This window comes from Dipodomys ordii, unplaced genomic scaffold (genome assembly GCF_000151885.1).
Source record: "Dipodomys ordii isolate 6190 unplaced genomic scaffold, Dord_2.0 Scaffold1, whole genome shotgun sequence".
In the NCBI taxonomy this organism is placed as follows: domain Eukaryota; kingdom Metazoa; phylum Chordata; class Mammalia; order Rodentia; family Heteromyidae; genus Dipodomys; species Dipodomys ordii.
In genome coordinates this window covers 63482550-63506153 of record NW_012267217.1, presented here as the reverse complement: position 1 = coordinate 63506153, position 23604 = coordinate 63482550, and the positions used below count along the sequence as shown (strand labels likewise).

The 23604-nt window shown below is 38.4% G+C and overlaps 1 protein-coding gene across 1 annotated transcript in view; it reads right to left on the bottom strand.

Annotated features, from left to right (window-relative positions):
- Nucleotides 1-23604, bottom strand: part of Gigyf2 (GRB10 interacting GYF protein 2) — a 154299-nt gene that overhangs the window by 23575 nt on the left and 107120 nt on the right. The window contains exons 10-21 of the mRNA XM_013022428.1: nt 22974-23153; nt 19312-19529; nt 18810-18972; nt 18541-18723; nt 15214-15410; nt 14071-14230; nt 10612-10778; nt 7042-7133; nt 6415-6522; nt 5031-5131; nt 2302-2402; nt 750-911 (exon numbers count right to left, since the gene is read on the bottom strand). Coding sequence (XP_012877882.1) covers nt 750-911; nt 2302-2402; nt 5031-5131; nt 6415-6522; nt 7042-7133; nt 10612-10778; nt 14071-14230; nt 15214-15410; nt 18541-18723; nt 18810-18972; nt 19312-19529; nt 22974-23153 — 1832 coding nt within the window. The remainder of the gene's footprint in view (nt 1-749; nt 912-2301; nt 2403-5030; nt 5132-6414; nt 6523-7041; nt 7134-10611; nt 10779-14070; nt 14231-15213; nt 15411-18540; nt 18724-18809; nt 18973-19311; nt 19530-22973; nt 23154-23604) is intronic.

The following is a 23604-nucleotide window of genomic DNA, read 5'->3' as shown; positions in this document are numbered from 1 at the left end:
CTCTACTATTCTACTATTTGAGCCACAGCTCCACTTCTGGCTTCTTGGTGATTAACTGGATATTATCAATGAGTTTCCTGGATTGACTTTGAACCTCTATCCTCAGATCTCAGCCTGAGTAGCTAGGGTTATAGTTGTGAGCCACAGGCATTACTACAATGTTTTAAAAAACCCATTTGACTTTATAAATAACATAACATTTAATGTTATGAACCAAACATTACATTCTCATGTTTTTAGTATTAAGAATAGACCAGGGTGATACATGCCTATAAATCCAACTACTCAAGAGGCAGAGATCAGAAGGATCATGATTCAAGGCCCAGCAGGGCAAAAAGGTAGTAAGATTCATCATAACAAACAAGCCAAGTATAGTGGCTCACATCTATCTAAGGAGGTATAGATAAGAGGACATAGTCTGAGATCAGCCAAAGTAAAATGGGTTTGAAGCATGCCTCAAGTGATGGTGTGCTTGCCCAGCAAGCAAAACACCCTGAGTACAAAAACCCCAGTAATATCAAAATTTTTTAAAGAGGGAGGCAGGCTTCGCCTTGAAATCTAACTCATTTATAAACTGTAGGAAATTATGCAAAGGAAATGAATTCCAAAACCTATCAATAGTTTTGCATTGGGTGTTGGTAGACAATAGACACTGCTTCTGTTATCCTGTGGATGGTGGTATGAGGTGTGCAGACTACCACAGTTCTAACCAAGAGCTACTCTACAAGCAAGAGTCCTCAGAGATTTACCTGTTTCCTTCGGGCAAGCTCTTCCTCCTCCCGCCGTTTCCTCTCTTCCTCCTGCTGCCTCCGAAGCATTTCTTCCTGTTGCCTTCGGAGCTCTTCTTGCCTCTTTCGTTCCTCCTCTTCCCGTTTTGCCCTCATTTCCGCCTCTCTTCTCTCCTGCTCTAGCTGGGATTGTATAAGAATATTCTTAAATACATGGAATAACCCAAAAAGGACTAAGTCAAGTTGTCACAGAAAGTAGGAGGTAGAGACACTGTCATTAGCTTAGCTACTTTTGTGTTACAGGTGGGTGATGAAACCCTATGTTAAATAACTACTACAGCTGTATACTCTTCTACACTTAATGCTTCTCCTCTCACTTTTGATCATCTCCTCACTTCACACTACATTGTATCGTGTGTGTGTGTGTGTGTGTGTGTGTGTGTGTGTGTGTGTGTGTGTGACAGCAAGTGTCCAGTGACAGCAATGTCAGAACTCTTCTGGGACTGGTGTTTTTTTACTCATCATTACAAAGATTTTTCTGACAGAAGATCTAGCAGTGGTGGCTACAAGGTATTAGCACCTATGTAGTAAAGCTGTCAGGAAGTAATAGCAATTATCAGCCTCATCATTCCTAAATCTAGTTTCCTCACATCTAGCTTTGTCCAAGTTCCTTAGCTTAACACAATCTCCATGAAAAACATTACTCTATTCTAAAAATAAATGCTAATTCCTTGATATAATAAACACAAGGCTCCTTATAACTGGCCTGCCTCACCTTCTTGAGTCTCTTCATTTTTTTTCATTTCTCAAATGTAATTTCCAAGCCAGACTCATTTTATTTACTGTTCTTTGAGTTCAACTTGTTCTCACACTTCTAAATAGTTCTCAGGCTGAGAACGTAGCGTAGTGGTAAAGTGCTTGCTTAACATGAATGAAACACAGGTTTAATTCCTCAGTACCATGTAAACAGAAAAAGCAGGAAGTAAAACTATGGATAAGTGGTAGAGTGCTAGCCTTGAGCAAAAGAAGCCTAGGGACAGTGCCCAGGCCCTGAGTTCAAGCCACAGGATTGGCAAAAAATAGACATTCTCTTTTGAAAAATATTAAAACCGAAATTCAAGATTCTAGCTCTCCAGAAAACGTGAATGGAACACAAGGTATGACACTACTAAGCCTCAGTTTCATACATGACTAGAAAATGACTATAAAAGTTCAGTGTGGGAACTCAAGTCAGACCATGAGGTCTAATAAACAACATAATGGGTATTTTTCTCAGTCTTAGTACTTATAAAATGTTCATAACACAAATAATACAACTATTAATATGACCATGATCAATGTAACTGTCAACCAACATTTATACATTAATTTGAATTGTTTTGAGGGTTTTTAAGAAAAAAAAGGCAGAATAATAGATTTTAAACATACTATACCAGGTAAATAGCAGTAAACCAAAATTTATAGCTGACCAGAGAGAGAGAGAGAAAGAGAGAGAGAGAGAAGAAGGGAGAGGGAGAGGGAGAGAAGGTACAACTGTGCGTTGTGCCCCACCAAGAAAGAGTGAGCTTCAAACCTTTGCAGCTTTGGCCTTCTCCAGTTGCTGAAGCTGTTCTAGGGCAGGGCCTGGTGCTGTAGTGTCCAGGGGAAGATCCCACACACTACTGCCTTCCCAAACTGCAAACAAGGGTAAAAATGATGGAAGTGAGAGATCACACTCACAGTACACTGTGGAAAGCCTTTTCTGTGCCTGCACAAGCCATATCATACACATTGGTTGTGTGTGTGTGTGTATATGCACACCAGTCCCAGGTCTTGAGCTCAGGGCCTGGGCAGTAGTAGTACAGCTCTGGATTCTGGTGGTTAATTGGAGGTTAGAGACTCATGGACTTCCCCTGCTTGGGCAGGAAAGGGTTTCAGCCTCCTGAACAGCTAGGATTAAAGTTGTGAGCCACTGGCATCAGGGTTTTTTTTTTTTTGGTGCTGGTCTTGGGGCTTGAACTCAAGAGTTTAGGTGCTGTCCTTGAGCTTTTATGGCTCTAATACTTTGAGCCACAGCTCCACTTGAGGCTTTTTAGAGTTAAGAGTCTCATGGATTTTACTGCCCCAGCTGGTTTCAAATCACATTCCTCAGATTTCAGCCTGATGAGTAGTTAGCTAGGATTCTAAGTGTGAGCTACTAGCACCCAGCATTTTACTTTCTATGTAAAACATATTCTTGCTATGTAGCCCAGGCTGGCATCAACTTCAAGATTTTCCAGCTTCAGCCTCCTTGACATACTGGGAATATAGAGATGTGTCACTCTGCTGCTAAGCTTTCAAGCAGAGTGAACTTTAAGTATGCTGTAGTTCCTACCCATATTAATACATCTAGAAGAAAGGAAATATGAGGCCTTCACTGGGAAACTGATTTCATTGTTAAAAATCCCAGTAACACTTGTTCATATGCTCATCTTCACAGATAAACAAAAATTTCACAATACCAGGATTTAAACCCCAGTGTATTGGAGTGGCTGCTCAACGTAATGTATTAACTGCCACTGTAATTGTTAATTCATTTAAGAATGGTTAAAAACATAAATTCATCCTAATAAGAAGACAGCACACACACTACAGCCAGACTGGGGATGACTCTGGAAAGACTGGCTAGGTCCTACAGAAAACATTTGGTCTGGCTGGCCTAAAAGCAACACAGGATCAGACCAAGAAGTTAACAAATAAAGGCTTCTAAGGACATTTTTCTTTATTTTTTATTTTTATTTTTTAAAGCACACATTCTTGGTTTGGGTGTTTCTTCCTTGTCGATCCTGTGGGTGACTATGAGGCTATTGCTAACATTATCTACCCTCTTTTAATCTTAGTTTCTTTTCTTCTTAGTTTAAGGACATTTTTCTTATTTCCCTTGAACTAGTTTTCAACAGTCTCTATTTTCTAAATTTCTACTATAATCAATTTCTGAACTATTAAATGTTGTCTGAATAAAATTTGTGGCCTGGCACTGGGAGGTCACACCTGTAATCTAGTTACTCAGGAGGCTGAGATCTGAGGATGGAGGTTCAAAACCTGACTGGACATGAAAGTCTGTGAGACTCATCTCCAATTAACCATGAGAAAACTGTAGCAGAACTGTGGCTCAAAGTGGTAGAGCACTAGCCATGAGCAGAAAAGCTTAGGGACAGTGCCTAGTCCCTGAGTTCAAGCCCCATGACCGACCAAAACAAACAAAAATCAAAAATGTATGGACTAGTTTAAGGACCTTGGATTAATATAAGCTCAAAGAAAAATTATTTAATAAAATACTTAAGAATTTCTATAATACTACAGAATATTTTAACATCTTATCTATAAATACCAGGAAAAAATATTTTATACATAGTATGAAAAGTTTCTACAGGAGAACAGTAAGTCCCACTGTAATAACCTTCAGAATCAATGTTAAGAAAACTATAGCTTAGTGGTGCTGTGGCTCAAGTGGTAGAGTGCTTCTTTGAATTGACAGAGCTCAGGGACAGCACCCAGGCCCAGAGTTCAAGCCTCGCAACCAACAAAAAAAACAAAACTAAACTAAACAGAAAACTACAGCTTGTTGGCACAACACCTCAGAAAATTCTGCATTTAAGGTACTTGAGAATCTTCAAACTCAATTATCTCTTCTTAATAACTTCTAAGTTTTCAAAATTTCCAAAGATTAGAAAACAAAGAAAGGTATTCACTTCAAAACAGGCTTTTCTCTTCCTCAAATTATTGACAATCTGTAGTGTTAATTAGCATTATGTCTCAATCTTTAATTCAAAAGAGGTGTGGCTCAAATGGTAGAGCATTAGCTTTGAATGGAAAAAACCAAGCAGGATGTGTTGGCCCAAGTTAGTCCCCAGTACCAGCACAAAAGGAGAGATAACTGTTACTTATGTTTTCACTTCTGCTTCCTCTCACCTCATACCATGACTGAAGAGATAAACAGACTTTTCTATGGCTAGAGGTATGATTCAGTGGTAAATCACTTATCTACCATTCACTCAGACCTTCATTTAATCCCAATACTTCTCCACGTTGCTTTGAGGTAACATTAAAAAAAGAAAGAAGCTGATTCAAAATATTCAATAAATATATAGTAAACAATTTCTAACAAATTTAAAGTACATTTTCAACATATGGATGTAATCTTTTTCTTGGTCTATTAAAATGAAACTTTTTGTTAATATTCAATAAAAATGGATCAAAATCTGATAATTTTCACTTGAATCATAAACTATTATTACAGTCTAAATCCTTGGGCATGTACCAAAAGCAAATCCAAGTTTTTACCTGTGGGTTGTGAAGCAGCTGGCTGAAGCTCCCATATAGAGCCAGTATCTGGCACCGACACAGACCTCGTTACTGAGGGAATCAGGTTCTGATCAGATATTCTGCAAAAGGGGAAAAGAACAAGAATGTGTTCTTGTTACTTGCAAAAACAGGACAAAGAGAATCTCTATATAACTTGTAGGTCACTTTTCCAGATTATTTGGTCAGAAAACTTTCATTATTTTAAATAAAACCTAATACTACCAAAGCAATTAGGAAAGGAGCAAAATTAGAAGCAGTGATCATTGACCAGGACTCAAACTAGCCACCTGATGCTTGCTTTCACTCACTGGCTGGTGCTCTATCACCTGAGCCATGCCTCCAACCCACAAATATTTCTAAATAATGGCCACACATGCTTCTCAAAGAAATCCAGATTATCTCAATAACAGTCATGGCAAAACATGCTGTGATGGAAAAGCCAAAATTTTGTATTTTCTTATTTTCCTCTGGAGTTTTGCTTGTGTTAGGTTAGTCAAGTCCTTGTCTTTAAGAGTCCCAGTTTGTATAACTTTAAAACAGAGGTCTCACCACTATCTATCTACTTGCTACATGGGGTAGAGCTCAAAGGAGAAATGAAAATCACTTTGATTAAATGGAACATTTGGGAGCAGTAACACACATTTCAGGAGCTAAGGCAAATATCCTGAATGATAGTCTGAAACAGCAGAAACAACACTATCACTGAATCTATCTTTTCTGAATATCTACCTTAATGCTTTGAAGATTCCCGAAAAATCACACCTTATGTAGCATTATTAATTTTTTTTTGAGATTAACAGGTAAATAAGAAATTAAACTCTTAGGGTATAATTCTCCTGCTATAGAGCCCATGAGGCTCTAATGCTTCTCAAGTGTTTTTACTACTCTTTGGTTAGTATTCAAAATATATTCTCTAGGCCTGGAGCAGGCAGTTCACGTCTATAATCCTAATTATTCAGGAGGATGAGATCCGAGGATTACAGTTCCAAGCCAGCCTAGGCAGTAAGGACTGTGAGATTCTTATACCCAATTAATCACCAAAAAGCCAGAAGCAGAGGTGTGGCTGAAGTGGTAGAGCACCAGCCTTGAGCCCCGCACGGAAAAAACCAAAAACCTCAGTGACAGTGTCCAGGCCCTGAGTTCATGCCTTATTAGAACTGGCAGATAAAAAGTATCCTCTGTGAGTTAAAATAAACAAATGTCTACCTCTAGCTAAACTATTTTTTTAAGATCATATTGTATGTTACATGTGACTATTTTGATGCTAGAATCCACACATTGTACCAACATTTCTTGTGTCTCTTTTAGGCAGACATACTTGTACACACATACAATGTAGCAACATTATGGAATGACCACCAACCTCATCTTCAGGGCCTGGAATTGCTGGAGAAGAAGAGCTAGCTGTTGCTGATGCTGGGATGGCAAAGCTGCTTTCTGCTGGTGATTCAAAACCTGCGCATACTGTTGTCTTCAAAAAGTTAAGAAAAAAATAGAGGCGTGACATAGAGCTACATTCATTTTATCCGACTGACACAACAAAAAACAAATTTCAGTAAATCACCTCCAAATTAGCACCATTAGAAATAGCAATCAAATGTATCTTATAATTTTTAGAGGACACAGAGACCCCTTACACACACACACACACACACACCCCAAATATAATATGTATGTGTGTATATACATAACATATATATAGATAATGAAGTAAAGGGGCAGGGACTAAAAGGGATAAAGAACCTGAGTGATTCTGCCATCAGTTCACACCATTCCTAACAGGATAAAGTTTAACTTCTTCCCATCCTCTCACTTATGTGTCTTCTCTATACCATTTAGAGTTGAGCCTCTCAACCACTTGGATAGTGGTAAATAGTAGGCTTCTGAAATATCACGGAAGCCTTCAATCTTGCGGTAAAGGTAAGACTTGGTCTATCTCAGGCTCGTTTGGTGCTGCAGATATATACTATTACATTACTACTGCTCTTACTGTATTAAGAACTGCTGATACTGAAGGTGTTGCATGTGGTATAAGGTGCTGAGTTCCTGTTGCCTGGCCAGACGTTCCTGGTCCAATTCCCCCTATTAATAAAGAGGTAGAAAAAGAAACACCATTAAGTAAATGGCAAAGGGCATAAAAGTTACTGGTCTGTTTATCTGAAAGTAAATAAATCTAACACCTTCAACTCCTTTCTACTCAATCCTTTATCCCAAACTAAAAATTCTAACACATTTAGAAACCTAAACAAGCTGGGTGCTAGTGGTTCACACTTGTAATCCTATCTACTCCACAGGCTCAGATTAAGGACTGCAGTTCAAAGCCAGCTTGAGCAGCAAAGTCTAAGACTCTTACCTCTAATTAACCATCAGAAAACTGGAGCCGGGCGCTGGTGGCTCACGCCTGTAGTCCTAGCTACTCAGGAGGCTGAGATCTGAGGATCGCGGTTCAAAGCCAGCCCGGGCAGGAAAGACCGTGAGACTCCTATCTCCAATAAACCACCAAAAAACCGGAAGTGGCGCTGTAGCTCAAGTGGTAGGGCGGTCACCTTGAGCTGAAGAGCTGAGGGACAGCGCTCAGGCCCAGAGTTCAAGCCCCACGACCGACAAAAAAAAAAAAGAAAACTGGAAATGGAATTGTGGCTCAAAGTGGTAGAGCCACAGTCAAAAGAGCTCAGGGGTAGTATCCAGGTCCTGAATTCAAGCCCCACGACTGACAAAACAAAAACAAAACAACCAGGGCTGGGAAGGTGGCTCAGTGGTAGAGCGCTTGCCTTGCATGCCTGAGGCCCTGGGTTCGATGCCTCAGCACTACATAAGCAAAAAGAAAAAAGCTGGAAGTGGCGCTGTGGCTCAAGTGGTAGAGTGTTAGCCTTGAGCTGAAGAGCTGAGGGACAGCGTCCAGGCCCAGAATTCAGGCCCCACGACTGGACCCACCCCCCAAAAAAAAACAACCACAACATACCTCCCCCGCCCCAAAAAAAAGAAAAACAAAAAATCCTAACAATGACATCTAGTGGAGTAATGTGGTTTTGACAGTATAAGAGATTCCCTAAGGCAAGGATGGGAAGGATGGGTCCCTTCCTTATTTAGAGGTTCTTCTCCCATCACGCTGAATTGTGCTCCATCCAGAGACATGACTATAACTGAAAAATGACATATTACACCCAGTCTTAAAAACTGATTTCTAAATTTGGAGATTATGAAAAATTGAGGGAAACAAAACAATACAGAAAACAGTAAAATTACCGGTTAAAGTAAGTATTATGTAAGGAATTTTGCAATGGCATATGATGAAGACAGTAGGCCAGTATATAAATATCTTTAAAATGTTGAGACTATGAAAAGAACTTTGAAAACTGCAACTTTGTAGCAAAAAATCAGGTGTTTCTACTGCTATTACTACATCATAAGTTACAAATAATAACTTGTGGCAAATCCCTGAACTTTTAGCTTGTATTTAAAACATGGTCAGAATTTTTCTTCTGAGAAAGTCAAAATGGAAAAAAGAAATATGAATCATAAGATAACAAAAATAAAAGCATATGGCTAGAACAGACTAAACCTAGGCAAATTATGAGTAAACAGTTGGTATCTTTCGTATATGCTAGTTATAGTTTGAAAGAAAACATTAAGATGATATACATTATTTTAAGGCAGGGATAATCTGAACTTCAGTCACATTTTTTCTTTCTCATTAAACACCATAAAACAGAAGCGACTCTGGGCTGAGCTGAAGCTTCTACATGAAAACTGAAGTTTTGAGGACTATTGATCAGGAGAGTAAACTCTATCAGTGCTACTTAGAGCAAAGCTAGTATTTCTCAAGAGAAGCAGAGCTTCCCAAAGTTTTTCTACTTGAGTAGAGCCTCAATCAGGGCTCAGCTCCTGTAGCACAAGTTGGAAATGGATGGGAGCAAGCAAGATCCAAGTGAGAGCTTTTAGCCCTTGACATATGCAAAATAAAATTTATATCTCAATTTCAGAGAAGAGAAATAAGGCTCAAACTTGGTGTGTAAGTTAAGTCCATAAACAACAATATATAGCATAGTTTTTCTTTAGAATAAAAGAAGTAGGAAAATTCTCTTCATCTATGAATCCGAGTCATGGCAAAGAATGAGGGCCGCTTATGCTTGCCTATAAACTCTCTAGATTACAGAGGCTATGTCTTACTTATCTTCATCTCATTACCACACTCAGAGAGAGCAAGGAAGGGTGATACTGTCCAAAAAGAAATGTATTCCTTTGTTTTGGTTGGTCGTGGGGCTTGAAATCTGGGCCTGGGCTCTGTCCCTGAGCTCTTCAGCTCAAGGCGAGTACTCTACCACTTGAGCCATAGCGCCATTTCCAGTTTTCTGGTGGTTTATTGGAGATAGTGTCTCATGGATTTTGTTGCCCAGGCTGGTTTGAACCATGAACCTCAGATCTCAGCCTCCTGAGTAGAAGAAATATATTCTTTACCTGATATATAACTGTAACACCTCTATACATCACCTTTTAATAATAAACAAACTTAAAAAAAAGAACTTACCACAAAAGACCTCAATATATAATCAATGATAGGCCATCAACTGCAATGTGTGAATCAGAGTTTATACAATGTTTCTGACTAAGGTCACTTTTAACCATGGCCAGTCACTACTTGCTCTAATTTAGAGATGGAAACATGAGATCTCCAAAAAGAATACTAATTAGGAGAGGCTAGTAGCAGCTTCAAGAGAAAAAATTGTCCAGCCAAAGATTCAAGTTCTTGAAACAGCCTCAAGTACTCGTGGCATCTGTTTTAGGGTGAGCTTCAAACTTAAGAACTTTATAAGCCATAAAGAGACAAATGGAGGGGAGAGGATGAAATGCATATTCTAACCAGTGGTAACAGAGGCTGTGTTGAAGAATAGTAAACAAACAAATAAATGCTATAATAAGAGCTTTGATAAATGAATAAAATGAACACTATGACATGGAATGAGCTTTGAAAAGGTAGAACCATAATATCAAATAGGAGTTAGTAGGTAGGTCAGGATAAGGAAAGGTACCAAAGGGGTGTGTTTTTATTGTGTGTGTGTGTTCACATTGCACACATGTGCACATTTGTACACATGTGCCTTCTTGCATTCCTGACTACAGCCAAGTTTTGAAAAGATCATTACAATGACAGGCACCAGTGGCTCATGCCTGTAATACTAGCTACGCAGTAGGCTAAGACATAGGATCATGGTTCAAAGCCAGTCCAGGTAGGACAGTCCCTGAGAATTTTATCTACAATTAGCCAGTTAAAAAGCCAGGAGCTGTAGTTCAAGTGGTAGTGTGCTAGTCTTGAGTCCAGTACTGAGTTCAAGCCCCAGGAAAACCGTGCGCGCACGCACTCGCACTCACACTCACACACACAAAGTCAAAATGTCATTACAGCTCAGTTTCAGTGTCTCACTGAAAGAGAATGAATTAACTTGAATTAATTTCAAATAAACTATGACTGTTTTCTCTGTAGATAAAATTACAAGGTTGTGTTTCAAAGAGTAACAAGTGCTGCTGTATTTAAAAGAAATGCCAGTTGGAAGGTACTTACCATATGAGGAGGGGGAGCTGGACCTGGGGAGAAAGGAACCCTTCCCCACATTTTCATTATGTCACCAAGAGGCTGGAAGCTTTCATCACATGCTCTCTTCACAAGCAAAGACATTGTAAAATAGCCTGCCTGAAACCATTCTGCCATCTCCTGATTATTGAAGGGACCTGTAAGAGAATGAAACAACAGGGCAATAAAATCACAAAGGAAAAAAAAAAGGCTTTTGGGTCTGATCTTTATATAAGATTTTACAGTGTCTTGCCAGGTGCTGCCATCCAAGCTACTCAGGAGGATGGGATATGAGGATCAAGGTTTGAAACTAGCATAGGCAAAAATCTGAGACTCTTATCTCCAATTAACAAGCAAAAGTCTGGAGATAGCAATTGTGGCTCAAGTGACAGAGAATTAGACTTGATTGAAAAAGCTAAGTGAGGGCCTATCGCATTGAATTCAAGCCGTAGTACCAGCAAATACATAGAAAAATTTTACAGTGTCTTAATTTATCTCTGAAGGCAAATTACAACAGAAACAATTACAAACACAAGAGAAATAATATTGGAATAAGTCTTATTTATTGTTTCTTTATTCATTTGCACTGCTGTTATGCAAGTATGCCTATACCCTAGCTACTCAGGAGACTGAGATCTGAGGATCATAGTTTGAAGACAGTCTCTTAAGATTCTTATATACAATAATTACCAGAAAGCAAGAGTGGAGTGGTGGGTCAAGTGGTAGACCAGCAGCCTTGGACACATACACACATATACACAAAACTGGAATCATACAGACTATATTTTTTAAATCACAACAGAAAACAGAATCAAACCACCTATCAACAAAAGATGAAAATCTCCATACACTTGAAAACTAAAAATATTTCACATAATGATTAAAAAGGAAGAAAAATTTCAAATATATACAAATGAATGAAAATATACATCAACTTCTGAAAACAAAGATACTGAGAGAAAAGGTTACAGTATCAAATCCTCACATGAGAAAAGAGGAATCAGTTCTGGGAATGTGACTCAGTGGTAAAGTACTAGACTATTACTCATTTTACACACATACACATATACATATATATATATACACACATTTATATATAATTATTCTTTGATTTAAACAAATAATCTAAGTTTGATTTAAAATGACACATGGAGAAAATAAGAAGCAGAAATCGATAAAATAGAAAATAAAAAGGACTAGAGGTATGGCTCAAGTGGTTTAATGTGCAAGAAAGCCAAAAGATGCACCCATAATATATGTGATTTTTGACAAAGAAGTCCAAGGCCAGCTGGGCAAAGTTAGCATGAGACCCTTTCTGAAAAACAAAAGGACTGGAGACATGGCTCAAATTGTACACACTTGTCCAGCAGCCACAAGACTGTTGTTAAAATTACATAGGGTTAAGAGTGTTGAATGGGGGGAAACAAAGAGGAGGGCACAATGCTTGATAAGAAATGTACTTGTTACCTTACCAATGTAATTGTAACCCCTCTCTATGGTATTTTCACAATAAAAAAAGAAAAAAGAAAACAATTGAGCAGGATGTGTTTTGCTCAGCTGTGTTAGAGCTCCACATGGGACTCATAAAAAAAAAAAAAAAAAAAAAAGGTCTGGCTGCTTCCCCAACAGAAGTTGTCCTCTTGTGAGGACAAGGTCTTCCACACATATAGGACAGAATAAATTAAAAAAAAGAAAAAAACCAAAACAAAAAAAGTGTTGAAAGGGGCTGGGAAGTGGCTCAGCAGTACAGTGCTTGCCTCGCATGCATGAGGCCCTGGGTTCAATTCCTCAGCACCACATACACAGGCAAAGCCAGAAGTGGGCACTGTGGCTCAAGTGGTAGAGCGCTTGCCTTGAACTGAAGAGCTCAGGGACAGTGCCCAGGCCTAGAGTTCAAGCCCCACAACAGACAAAAAAAGAAAAAAGAAAAAAAGAGTGTTGAAAGTGTTTAAGAACATATTAAGTATAAGTATGGAAAAGGTTAATAAGAGAGTGGGAAAGGTTTATAGGAAAGTGGGGCTTATAAAGCCTTAAAAAATATAAATAATAAAATAAATACAATGCTGCTACTTTGAAGATTTTCACCGATTTTAGGGGTCTCTGGAATGTAACTCCTGAGATAAGTGAGGGATCACTGTAAACTTAATCCCCAATGCTGCTAAACAAAACCCAAGTCCAAAATCCCTTGCAAACAGTGACATAAGAATTCTAAATAAAGGGCTGGGAAGATGGCTCAGCGGTAGAGCACTTGCCTTGCATGCATGAGGCCCTGGGTTCGATTCCTCAGCACTACATAAGCAAAAAGAAAAAAGCCGGAAGTGGGAGCTGTGGCTCAAGTGGTAGAGCGCTAGCCTTGAGCTGAAGAGCGGAGGGGCAGCGCTCAGGCCCAGAGTTCAGGCCCCTGGCCGGAACCCCCCCCCCAATAAAAAAAAGAATTCTAAATAAAATAACAAGCAGAAACCAGGAGCATATGAAAAAGATTATACACCTTGACTAAATGAGACTTCTAGAATGCAAGGATGGTTCAATATATGAAGATTTATCAATGTACACCAGACATGGTGATGCATGCCTGTAATTCTAGCCTCAGGAAAGTGAGGTAAGAGTATAACCAGACTATATCACAACAAACCAAAGAGGAGGGTGGAGGTAGAAGGAGAGAGAGGGGAACAGAGAAGAAGGAGGTAAAGACAAGCAAGGGAAAGACAGAGGGAGGGTGGGTGATAACTATATTATAGAATAAAGGAAGAACTACATAATCATTTCAATTGATGCAGAAGAAATGTTGACAAAATTCAACTTTCACTAAAAAAAAATAAGCAGGAATAGATCTATGCTAAAATAGTGAAAGCCTCACAGCAAATATTATATTTAAGGTGAAAAACTGCATGTTTTTCCTCTAACATCAGAACAAAGACAAGCTTTATTCATAATAGGCAACAACTAAACTCACATGGGCAAACTATGACACATTGATACCATCTAATATTACTACTGGTAATAAGTAAACTACTAATATATATATAAGGCATTATGCTAAATACAGCCAATTTCAAATTGTTACATATTGTAACCACCTTTTAAGAAAGGGTCTCCTATGGCTCAGGCTGGCCTGGAACTGTTGATCCTCTTGCCTCAGCCTCCTTAGTGCTGAGATTATAAACTGGCATTAGCATTCCTAGATTGCCATCACTTTTTAATGGTCTGGAAGACTAATGCACAAAGATGAGTAACTTACCACCTCCAACTAGATGTTGGAGCTAAGAAAGAGTATAGCACTGTTAATTTAGTTATCAAATTATTCAAGTATTTTTTTTCTTCCTATTTATAGGAAAGCTTGTTGGCTTCTTTTTCCACTATAGTGCATTTTAACATTAAACAAATCTCCTTCCTAAGACATTTTGGAGGCAATGGCAGACATTGCAGAGTAAAGGAGAAATAACAAATTACCTTGAATTTCTCCCTGAGGATCTTTATAATACCACTTCTGCATTGCTTCATGCATCAATGGAATTGACACTCCTTTAGCTCTATGTTCTTGCAGTTTTGATGCTAGTCTCTCATCGTCTAGTGCACTGTCTTGGAGATAAGCCACCATCTTCTCAGCTTGCTAGGAACAAAAAAATGAAATGTTATCCTAAATTAATATTCAGACATGTAATAATAATGGCCACTTCTTAAGACTACTTTCTTTATGAAAGGCACTATCTAAGGCACACAGCATGTAACAATTTAACTATCTCAAAAAATAACACAAAATAGACAGTGAGAGAACCTATTATACACAAAGACAAAACTAGAGTCAAAGGTGTTCGAGTTTTCAGCAAGGTCTCAAAACAATTAAGCAAACTGAGATTGAAATGCAAACTATTTATGGATATAAACCCAGACTTCTAATAATACATTAACAAGCTTCTAAATCATTAAGCTGCTGGTCAACTCTAAATAGTCTAAACAAACCCTTATGTTTAGGCAGAATGGTTAATAGAACAAGAGCCTCAACAAACACAATTACAAATAAAGTCTTTAATAAGTTTTAGTAACATAATACCCCTTACTATTCTTCAACATATCCTGATTCTAACCATCTTATCCCATAGGCAAGAGAAATTCTTTTGTATAAAATCAAGCTACCACACCAAAAAAAAGGGCAAGCTATCATTATTTTACCTGTAACAATGCTATATATTAGAGAAATCTAGAGACATTAGTAACCTTATAACTATTCTCCCTGCTGTACTTTAGGCAAAAACACAACAAATACAACAACAACAACAAAAAACCCTCAGAAAAGTTATCATCCACAGCTGCTGTCTTCACCATTTTTGGCATTCCTTAATGTCCAAAAGAAAAAAGAAAACAGCTAAGGGCAATCTCAGAAGAGCAAAAAATAACCTGACAAAATGGCTACTACATAGCAGAAACTTATAAGCATGAAATTATTTGAAAGACAATTACTCACAAAAATACTAAATAACCCAACCTTTAGAGAACTTAAAATCTAGTGTATAAAAGTACTTTATTTGAATATTCAATAAAGCCTTTCCAATTTTTTACGGCAGTTTGGACAGAGACAAGAATGAATGTGATTACCTGTTCCAAGTGTTTGAGACCCTCTTCATCATCTGGCTCTGTAGAAACACTGCCCATACCAGGAGCGCCAACAACAGGTTGCTCAACTGGCTGCAGGGCAGGACTAGGAGTGGAAACAGGAGGTGGAAGGATGAGAAGAGGAGAAGCTGTGTCTGAAGGGAGCTGTGTCAGGGGCTGCTGGACATCAGGAACCATTTCTAAAGGGAAAGAAGTTACACTGATAATCTTTGCAAAGACGTAGACTCTAAGAAGGCTAACTTTAGGGCTGGGAAAGTGGCTCAGTGGTAGAATGCTTGCCTCACATGCAATGAGGCCCTGGGTTTGATTCCTCAGGATCACATAAGCAGAAAAAACCGGAAGTGGGGCTGTGCTCAAGTGGTAGGGAGCTAACCTTGAGCCGAAAAGCTGAGGGACAGAGCCCCGTTCCAGAGAGTTCAGGCTCCACGACCAAAAAAAAAAAAAAAAAAAAAAAAAGGCTAACTTTACATTATTAAGGTGGGCAGCTGCTAAAACTAAGCCCAACTGAAATGTGTACTCTGCCATGAACACTGAAGCCACTCCTTGAGAAGTGTAATATTTTCTCTCTAAGAATCACAGCATTATGTCCACAGAAGAACAAAGGTGAGTTTTTCTACAAGATCTTTGTATAACACAGAGTATCTGCCCAACAGTTACAGGCAGATCCCTTGGCAAGGGAGTCAACTTCATCTGGGCCTGGGAGCTGTCCCTCAGCTCTTCAGCTCAAGGCTAGCGCGCTACCATGTGAGCCATAGCACCATTTCTGTTTTTTTTTTCTCTGCTTATATGGTGCTGAGGAATCAAACCCAGGGCCTCATGCATGCAAGGCAAGCGCTCTACCACTGAGCCACCTTCTCAGCCCCTGGATTCTTAATTAACTGTCTTTACTATTTCCAAATTAATCAAAGACTCCTAATTATCTCTCAAGTCTGTCATATCTCATATAAACCTTTATTGAAAATGTATACAATAATCCTACATAATTACCTATTCAGAATCATAATTAGAACAATTCAATACATTACATGCTTTATTTATGCTCTCTGAACAGTGAAGGATGCTTTTCTCAGTAACGATAAAAATTGGAAAAGCAGCTATCTTGATTCCTAGTTCTAATCACTTGGTATGAGGGCACTTAAGGAGGGTAGAAGTGGGGAGGCAGAAGTAACTGGATACAATTACAGCTTCTCCTCTGAAGGCTTTGTTCTGTTAGAAATAGCCTCTCCAAATTCTTCTTCTCCTTACTCTGTATCGGGCTTTAATGAACAGTATCCACTTTACTACTACCTAACTGCCCAGTGACCTATACTTCCCAACTCTCTCAAAGATGTGCAGTAAAGTGACGCAAAGCAGCCAAATTCAGTGACTCTTTCTCATCCTCATGATCCAGTCTCTTTGCACGTCAGGTGTTATTAATCCAGTTCTAAAATGACTTCTCCTTTCTCAATTTCTATGCACTCTACTCTCCTGGCTTGTACTATTTGTCTCTGATGATTTCTGTTTTCCCTTCCCCTCCCCACATCTAAAACTGAATTACCTATTATTCTAGTCACAGTCTTTTTTCCTAATCTTTACCAAGTGTACGTAATTATTTGTTTTATTTGTTGAAACAGGATCTTACAATGTATAGGCTGGCCTCAAACTTTTTAAATTCACCCATCTTAGCTTCCTGAGAGTTAGGATTACAGGTATGTGCCACCTAGACCTTAACTACTACTTGTCCCTTATTTACAACTGTCCTCTGGCTATCACTACTTAATTTCTTATTAATACTTCAGAGTAAACATTCAAAACTGAATTTATTTCTCCTCTCCCACTGGGCACCTCAATGAATCCTGAGAACAGCACCATAATCCTCTCAAATACCTCAGTCATCTTTGACTCTTCTCTACCCTGATATACAATAAATAACAGTCAATTACTAGGCCTTGCCAATTTCAACTTTGAAATCTCATGTGCCACTACCTCACTTTACCAGTGCTCTGCCTATCTTATGATTGCTAAGAAGTCTAACAGGACAGAGTATAGTTCATCACAAGATACCCTAACACACAGCCATCTAATCTAAGTTGCAACCTACTTCCCATAAGCTTCTTTTTGATACCTCCCATCCCATTTAAATAAGTCCAGGAATTGATTCTTGCCAGTGCCTTGATTACTTCCTCACTTTATTCTTACTGCTTTCTGGTACAGCAATGTTCTCTCATAATTCTACTTATTATTCTATGGTATGTTCAAAGACTATTTGCTTCCCAAAGCATACCAACTATATGCCAATAGTCAACTATCATTATTTTTGTCCTGGGTTACTGATACATTCACAACTCAACACCCTACAGAATGTCAGCCTTGTAAGCATATTTATGAAGCTGTCTCAAAATATACATGTCTAGATGAGATTCTGAGATTCTGAAACTTCCTAGAATAAGACTTTCAGGCATGTCAAGAACGTTCACTGAAAGCACTTCTGAGGCACAACGTAACTGAGAAGCAACTACTATGAGTCAAGGAGATCTCAAGATGTACAGTTCACACAGTGCCTGATATGTAGAAAGGCAAATACATGCTTGCTTGCTTCATTTGTTCATTCATCCATTCAACTGTGTTCTAAACATAAAAAAACTAAAGAAATTCTTGGTTCAAGTCTTCAACATTGTCCATTGGGGAAAACAATCATTCTTTGTCATAGTGTAAGAAACTGTTGGTTGTTAAAAAGACTGAAACTCTATGAAGGGACACAGATGCAAGATCATACGAGGCATCTCAAGGTGTACATTTTTACGGTGAATTTATCACTTAACCTTTTAATACTAAGTGTTACGACATCTGAAGCATTATATGCGTGCATGTAAATGTTACGATGAAACCCACAAAAATGTACTCATCCCCAAACAACAAGAAATAAACAGTATGTGGCCTGAAAAAGAGTTCAGAAGGAGGAAGAGGAGCTATATAATACCATAAGCTTATTTTGTACCAAAGGTGACTGACTTCTAGATTCATCTATGTATTCTTTTGAAACAACGGCATTTTAGTGTGATGACAGGCACAGAAGTACCAAAGGAGTTAACTGTCAGGGGAGTCAAACCAATGCAGAGGATCCAATCTGAGCCTTCAGAGGCTGTCAAGACCTTAGGAAGTGAGAATCTAGAACCATGTCCTTGCATATTCTAACTCTGATATGGTGAATTCTAAGAAAGATACATATGTGCTTGACTGAGGTTACTGGTAAAATAATCGATTCCCAAAACTGACCCCCAAGAGACATAAACCTGTGACTTTAGCTTGTCTACTCTCATAGATACATACCATCCCCTCTGCTGGGCACTTTGGCTGGTAAACTGTTTTCTGTCCGACTCTCCTCTTCAGCTTTTTCTATCTGTTCCGTTTTTGGTTCATCTTTCCTCTCACACTGTGGTGCTTCCTGAGGCTTATGGTCTGAAGGAGACCCTGGTCTAGCAGATGAAGTTTGGGGTGTTTCCTCACTGGCTTCTGGAACACAAGTAATCTCAAAATCAATTCAGCAAAGTTTGGGTTTGATGAGGGGAAAAAAGGTAAAAAGACAAAATGAGTCTTACCAACTGCTATTCTGTCTGTTTTCTCTCCATCTTTCTTATTTGTCTTATCAGGTTCTTTGGCCTCTTCATTATGGCTACCCTCAGAATCAGAGCACTCCTCCCCTTCCTCCACAGGCCGGAAGTCCATCTCCTGCTCTTCAGGAATAGGCTCTTTCTGTACTTTCTGTAACAATAAATTAAAACTGAAGGTCGACAACATATTTGGCTTTGGTACAATGTCAGTGCCTGTCCTGACATTTAAATAAATTTCTTGCCAGGCACCAGCAGCTCATACTTGTAATCCCAGCTACTCAGGAGGCTAAGATTTAAGGAGCAAGAGTCAAAGCCTGCCTAACCAGACAAATCCAAAAGACTCTTATTGCCAGTTAACCAGCAAAAAGCCGCAAGTGGAGTTGAGGCACAAGTGATAGGGCGCCAGCCTTGGGCAACAAAGGCAGATAAGAGCATAACACCTAGAACCAGCACAAACAAAACAAAGTAAAAATAAAAACAAACTCCTTACTTTTAGAGAAAGGAATGCTCCAGATGAATCAAATGTACCCATTTCTTCTTCAGCATCCTCTAAGCACCATTCCGGTAAGCTATCCCTGTCATCATCCATGCTCCCACTGCCAGAGCGCACCCTTCGATAACCCCGCTCATCATCTCGATCTCGAAAATCAAACTCAAACCTCCGACGGCGTTCCATGTGCTCCCGCCAGCCTGAAGAGCGAGGGCCATCTGAGGTGAGAGAGGACATAAATGTTAGAAAAGTTTTATAATACTATTTGAAAAATAAAATTATGGAAACTTCATCGATAAGATATCCAAATGGGCCAATCCACCTAAAGAGAAAAATTAAGGAAGGTGAATGAAACCCAGAGTTCATAGTATACATACCATCACTAAGTGACAGCAACATTTAAAGTATTGCCATGCCACATCCTCAAAGCAGAAAAAGTAAAGCAATTAGCCACACATGTATTCTACTCCTAGCCAAGACAAACATTTAGTATCTTCAGAAACTAAAATTTAAGCCTTCCCTTTGTCAGATATTAAGGAACTTTGTTCCCATGAAAATATTACTCTATATGGATAAGACTAGCTTCCTTTATCAATTCATAATATCAAACACACTTTGTCTACTTACTAGTACCAACTTTGCTCTTGTAATTTTGATTCCCAACAAACGGTATGGAATTCTAGCAGCTTATATGTTGGAAGAGATATATGACTCACTATCCTAATTTTATTGATTAAGTAGAAACTCAAAATTTAACAGCAGATATAACTGGCACAATGACAAAGCAAAGTTGAATCCAATTCTACATTCTCTGCTGCTTTTTCCACAATAACATGCCTGCTATTCTTTTCCCTTTTCTCATCTTTTAATTCTCCTTTCTGTGTAACACCCTCAGGGGCATTCCTAAATCTAAGCTAGCATACTATTTATTGCAGCTACTTTCCATCAGAAAAAGACTGCCTAAGATAGCTATTAAGCTATTTTATTTAAAAAGAAATTCTTGTTAAAATCTGTCAAATCTAAGAATAAAACATTCTTAAAAAGAAAGGAAAGTTTTAACCTATGAGAATTTTCTATTTATGACTGCTTACTCCGCTGGGAGATATACAAATAAATAATGAAAAAGTGAAATGGTCTTACTATTGAAACCCAATTTGCTAGAGCCAGCAATCTAAAGAACAAAGGAGCAAAACAGTATGATGCCAAATCCTAGTAGCATCTCATAAGATACAAAAAGATATTAATCTCACATTTCATACTTCTATTTACAACAAAACACTATTTACTATCATCTATGAGACTCGAGAAATTTTATTGTATGCAGATTATTTAAATATAAACCTACAACTATTACTTGAAAGCAATCTTGAAGTCAAATGTTGAATTCCAAAGTTCTCTGTCTACACCTATCATTTCTAAACAGCCTAAGTATGTACTGTGATAGGAATCTATCCTTCTAGACCCCCCACCCCCACCCCGGCTCCTATTTCCCTCTACTTGAGTTTCCTAAATTCAGCTTCCAGAGTGGATGTTTCACTGTCCTCCATGATCTATCTCCAGCCATAAGCCCGACTTTAATAAAACTACATCCCATAATTCTGTTGCTATCTTACCAAGAGCTAATAAAATATTAGTCATGAAACTAAAAAGCAGCAGGCAAGGCAGACAGCTTATTAAGGCTTAACATTGCTTTACAGACATTACATCTAAGCTTAAGACATTATTTTCATAAATTAGTCAAAACAACTGTATTTCATATTCTACTAATATTCTAACAAAAGATTATAACTTAAGGGTTAACCTATAACTGATGTAATCAAACTAAACCTTCAGTATGCTACATTAAAAAGTAAATCGCTTTCTGCTTTTAAAAATGCGCCTAGTTTAGACTCTTTAGACTCTCCAAAATGTATGTTAAAAATATATGGATAAAAAGTTTTGGAAAACTGTCAAGTTGATGGCAAAATATTAAAGTCAAATTAAGGAAAAGGGTTCTAAAAATATGAGAAAGACAATCCATATCTAAATTGTAGGTGGGCTGCGGTGGGCAACAGTAGAACATTAAAATTGTACTTGTTTAACTGCTTTTAATAGAATCAACATCACACATTTGGTCTTAGAAACATTGTTCATCTTCCAAAACATTCACCTTGTTTGTTTTTGACTAGCTGGAATTTCTCTTCTTCTTGCTCAGCCCAAATCTGGTCCATTCTTCACTGAAGGCTTGTTGGGAACATAGTCTACAATCCCTTCTGCTTACAGGCAAGCTCAGCACAAAATGCTGCAATGTCTTGAAGAGAACTATACCATTTGGTTGCCCAGGACACAGATTGATGAAAACTGCCTAGATCCTATGACGTAAACAATGCCTACTAATGACTGAAAATTTGCGCAAGAGGCAACCACAAAGACTTAGTGTAAATGCATCATAACTTTACTCAAAGACTAACTTTTGTATATTTCTACCTACCTACAACTCCATAAAATAGTCTGGATACCTATCATAATGTTTCCTAAGACATAGGCTACTGGTTTGGCTAAAACTTAATTTTAAAAGTAAAAGAAAATTACACCATAGTTTCCTCTATTAAAAGTAATCTTATCTGGCATATGGCTTATAGAAAATATCATTAGGTACATAAAACTCAATGTATGCACATACACTGACCCCTCAGCACGAGCCACAGTTGCATCTGATTACCATGAGGCAAGGGATCAGTACTGTGGTCGAGAATGAACTTTAACACAAAGCACCAGTGTCTTCAATTACCAGCGTATCTAATGTCTAAGAAGAACAGTTTGAAGCATTCTTAAGAGTCCAACAGAAGAATCTAAAACACTACTAATCACTATTATTCTGTCTCCCTTTTCAAAAGTCAAAAGAACAAACTTGTGATTATGTCTCTGACCTGGGTTTAAAGTTCATTCTTCAAATAAATATAAATGACATTTTCAGAAAGAAAAAAAATGTAGAAGAAAAAAATCCTTTCTTATTCAGGAAAAATACTAATAGAGAGATTATATTCTCAAATGTACAGTTATATACTTAGGGTTTTTTTCCCCCAACACTCGAATACTATAAATTTTAAACAATGCTAAAGATGGTTTAAAAGATTCAGAGTTAGACAAAACTGAATAAAACTATCATTTTTTTCTGGGTTGCAGACAGGTGCTTCTACTAAACTGTATTATATGTCTCAGGAAAATAAAGTGATTTCAAACAACTGAATGTATTATGTATTGAGGAGTTGTTTCTTGAATTTTTTTCACAGTTCACAGTAGGCTGAGTATACTGGCATAATAATACTGGCATAAATAATTTTTTTTAAAACAATTTGCATTTGCCTTTTTTTTGGTCAGTCATGGGGCTTGAACTCTGGCCCTGGGTGCTGTCCCTCAGCTCTTCAGCTCAGGACTAGTGCTCTACCACTTGAAGCACAGCGCCATTTCTGGTTTTCTGGTGGTTTATTGGAGATGAGTCTCACACACTTTTCCTGCCTGGGCTGGCTTTGAACCGTGATCCTCAGATCTCAGCTTCCTGAGTAGCTAGGATTACAGGTGTGAACCACAGGTACCCACCTGCACTTTCCTTTTAATCCTAAACATTTTCACCAAACTCCCCCTTCTTTCAGTTCCTGTGTGCTTTATAACACAACACTTACCAGGGCTGTGGGGCCGCCACCGCTCTCCATCCCTTCTTGATCCAGCTAATCTCCAGCCTCCATCTTCATCTTCTCCATTTTGTTCCTCTCTAAAAATTCTCCAATTTTCACTTTCTGACCGTATAAATTCATGCTTTCTCCCCACTGATGTTGGTCCACTTTCCTCAAAATTTGGTCTCACTATAACAAAACAAGAAAATGGCATAGTTACCGTAACATAAATAACATAAGCCCTGAACAAATATGAACAAATATGCCAGCTCACAGTAAGCTTTCCTCAAGCCTTCCCATTTTAATGTTCATGAAGTATGAATAAAATAAGTGTGGTTGGGATGGGAATGCGACAGTGGTAGAGTGCTTGCTAAGGATGCACTGAAGCCTTGGGTTTGATTCCTCAGCACCATATAAACAGAAAAGGCTGGAAGTGGCACTGTGGCTCAAATGGTAGAGTGCTAGCCTTGAGCAAAAGAAAAAAGCTCAGTGATAGTGCCCAAGCCCTGAGTTCAAGCTCCAAGTCTAACCCTTCATCCCCCCCAAAAAAGTTTGGTTATCTTAAAGCTGAATTATCATAGACAAGGAAATTTAAAACACACACACACACACACACACACACACACACACACACACACAC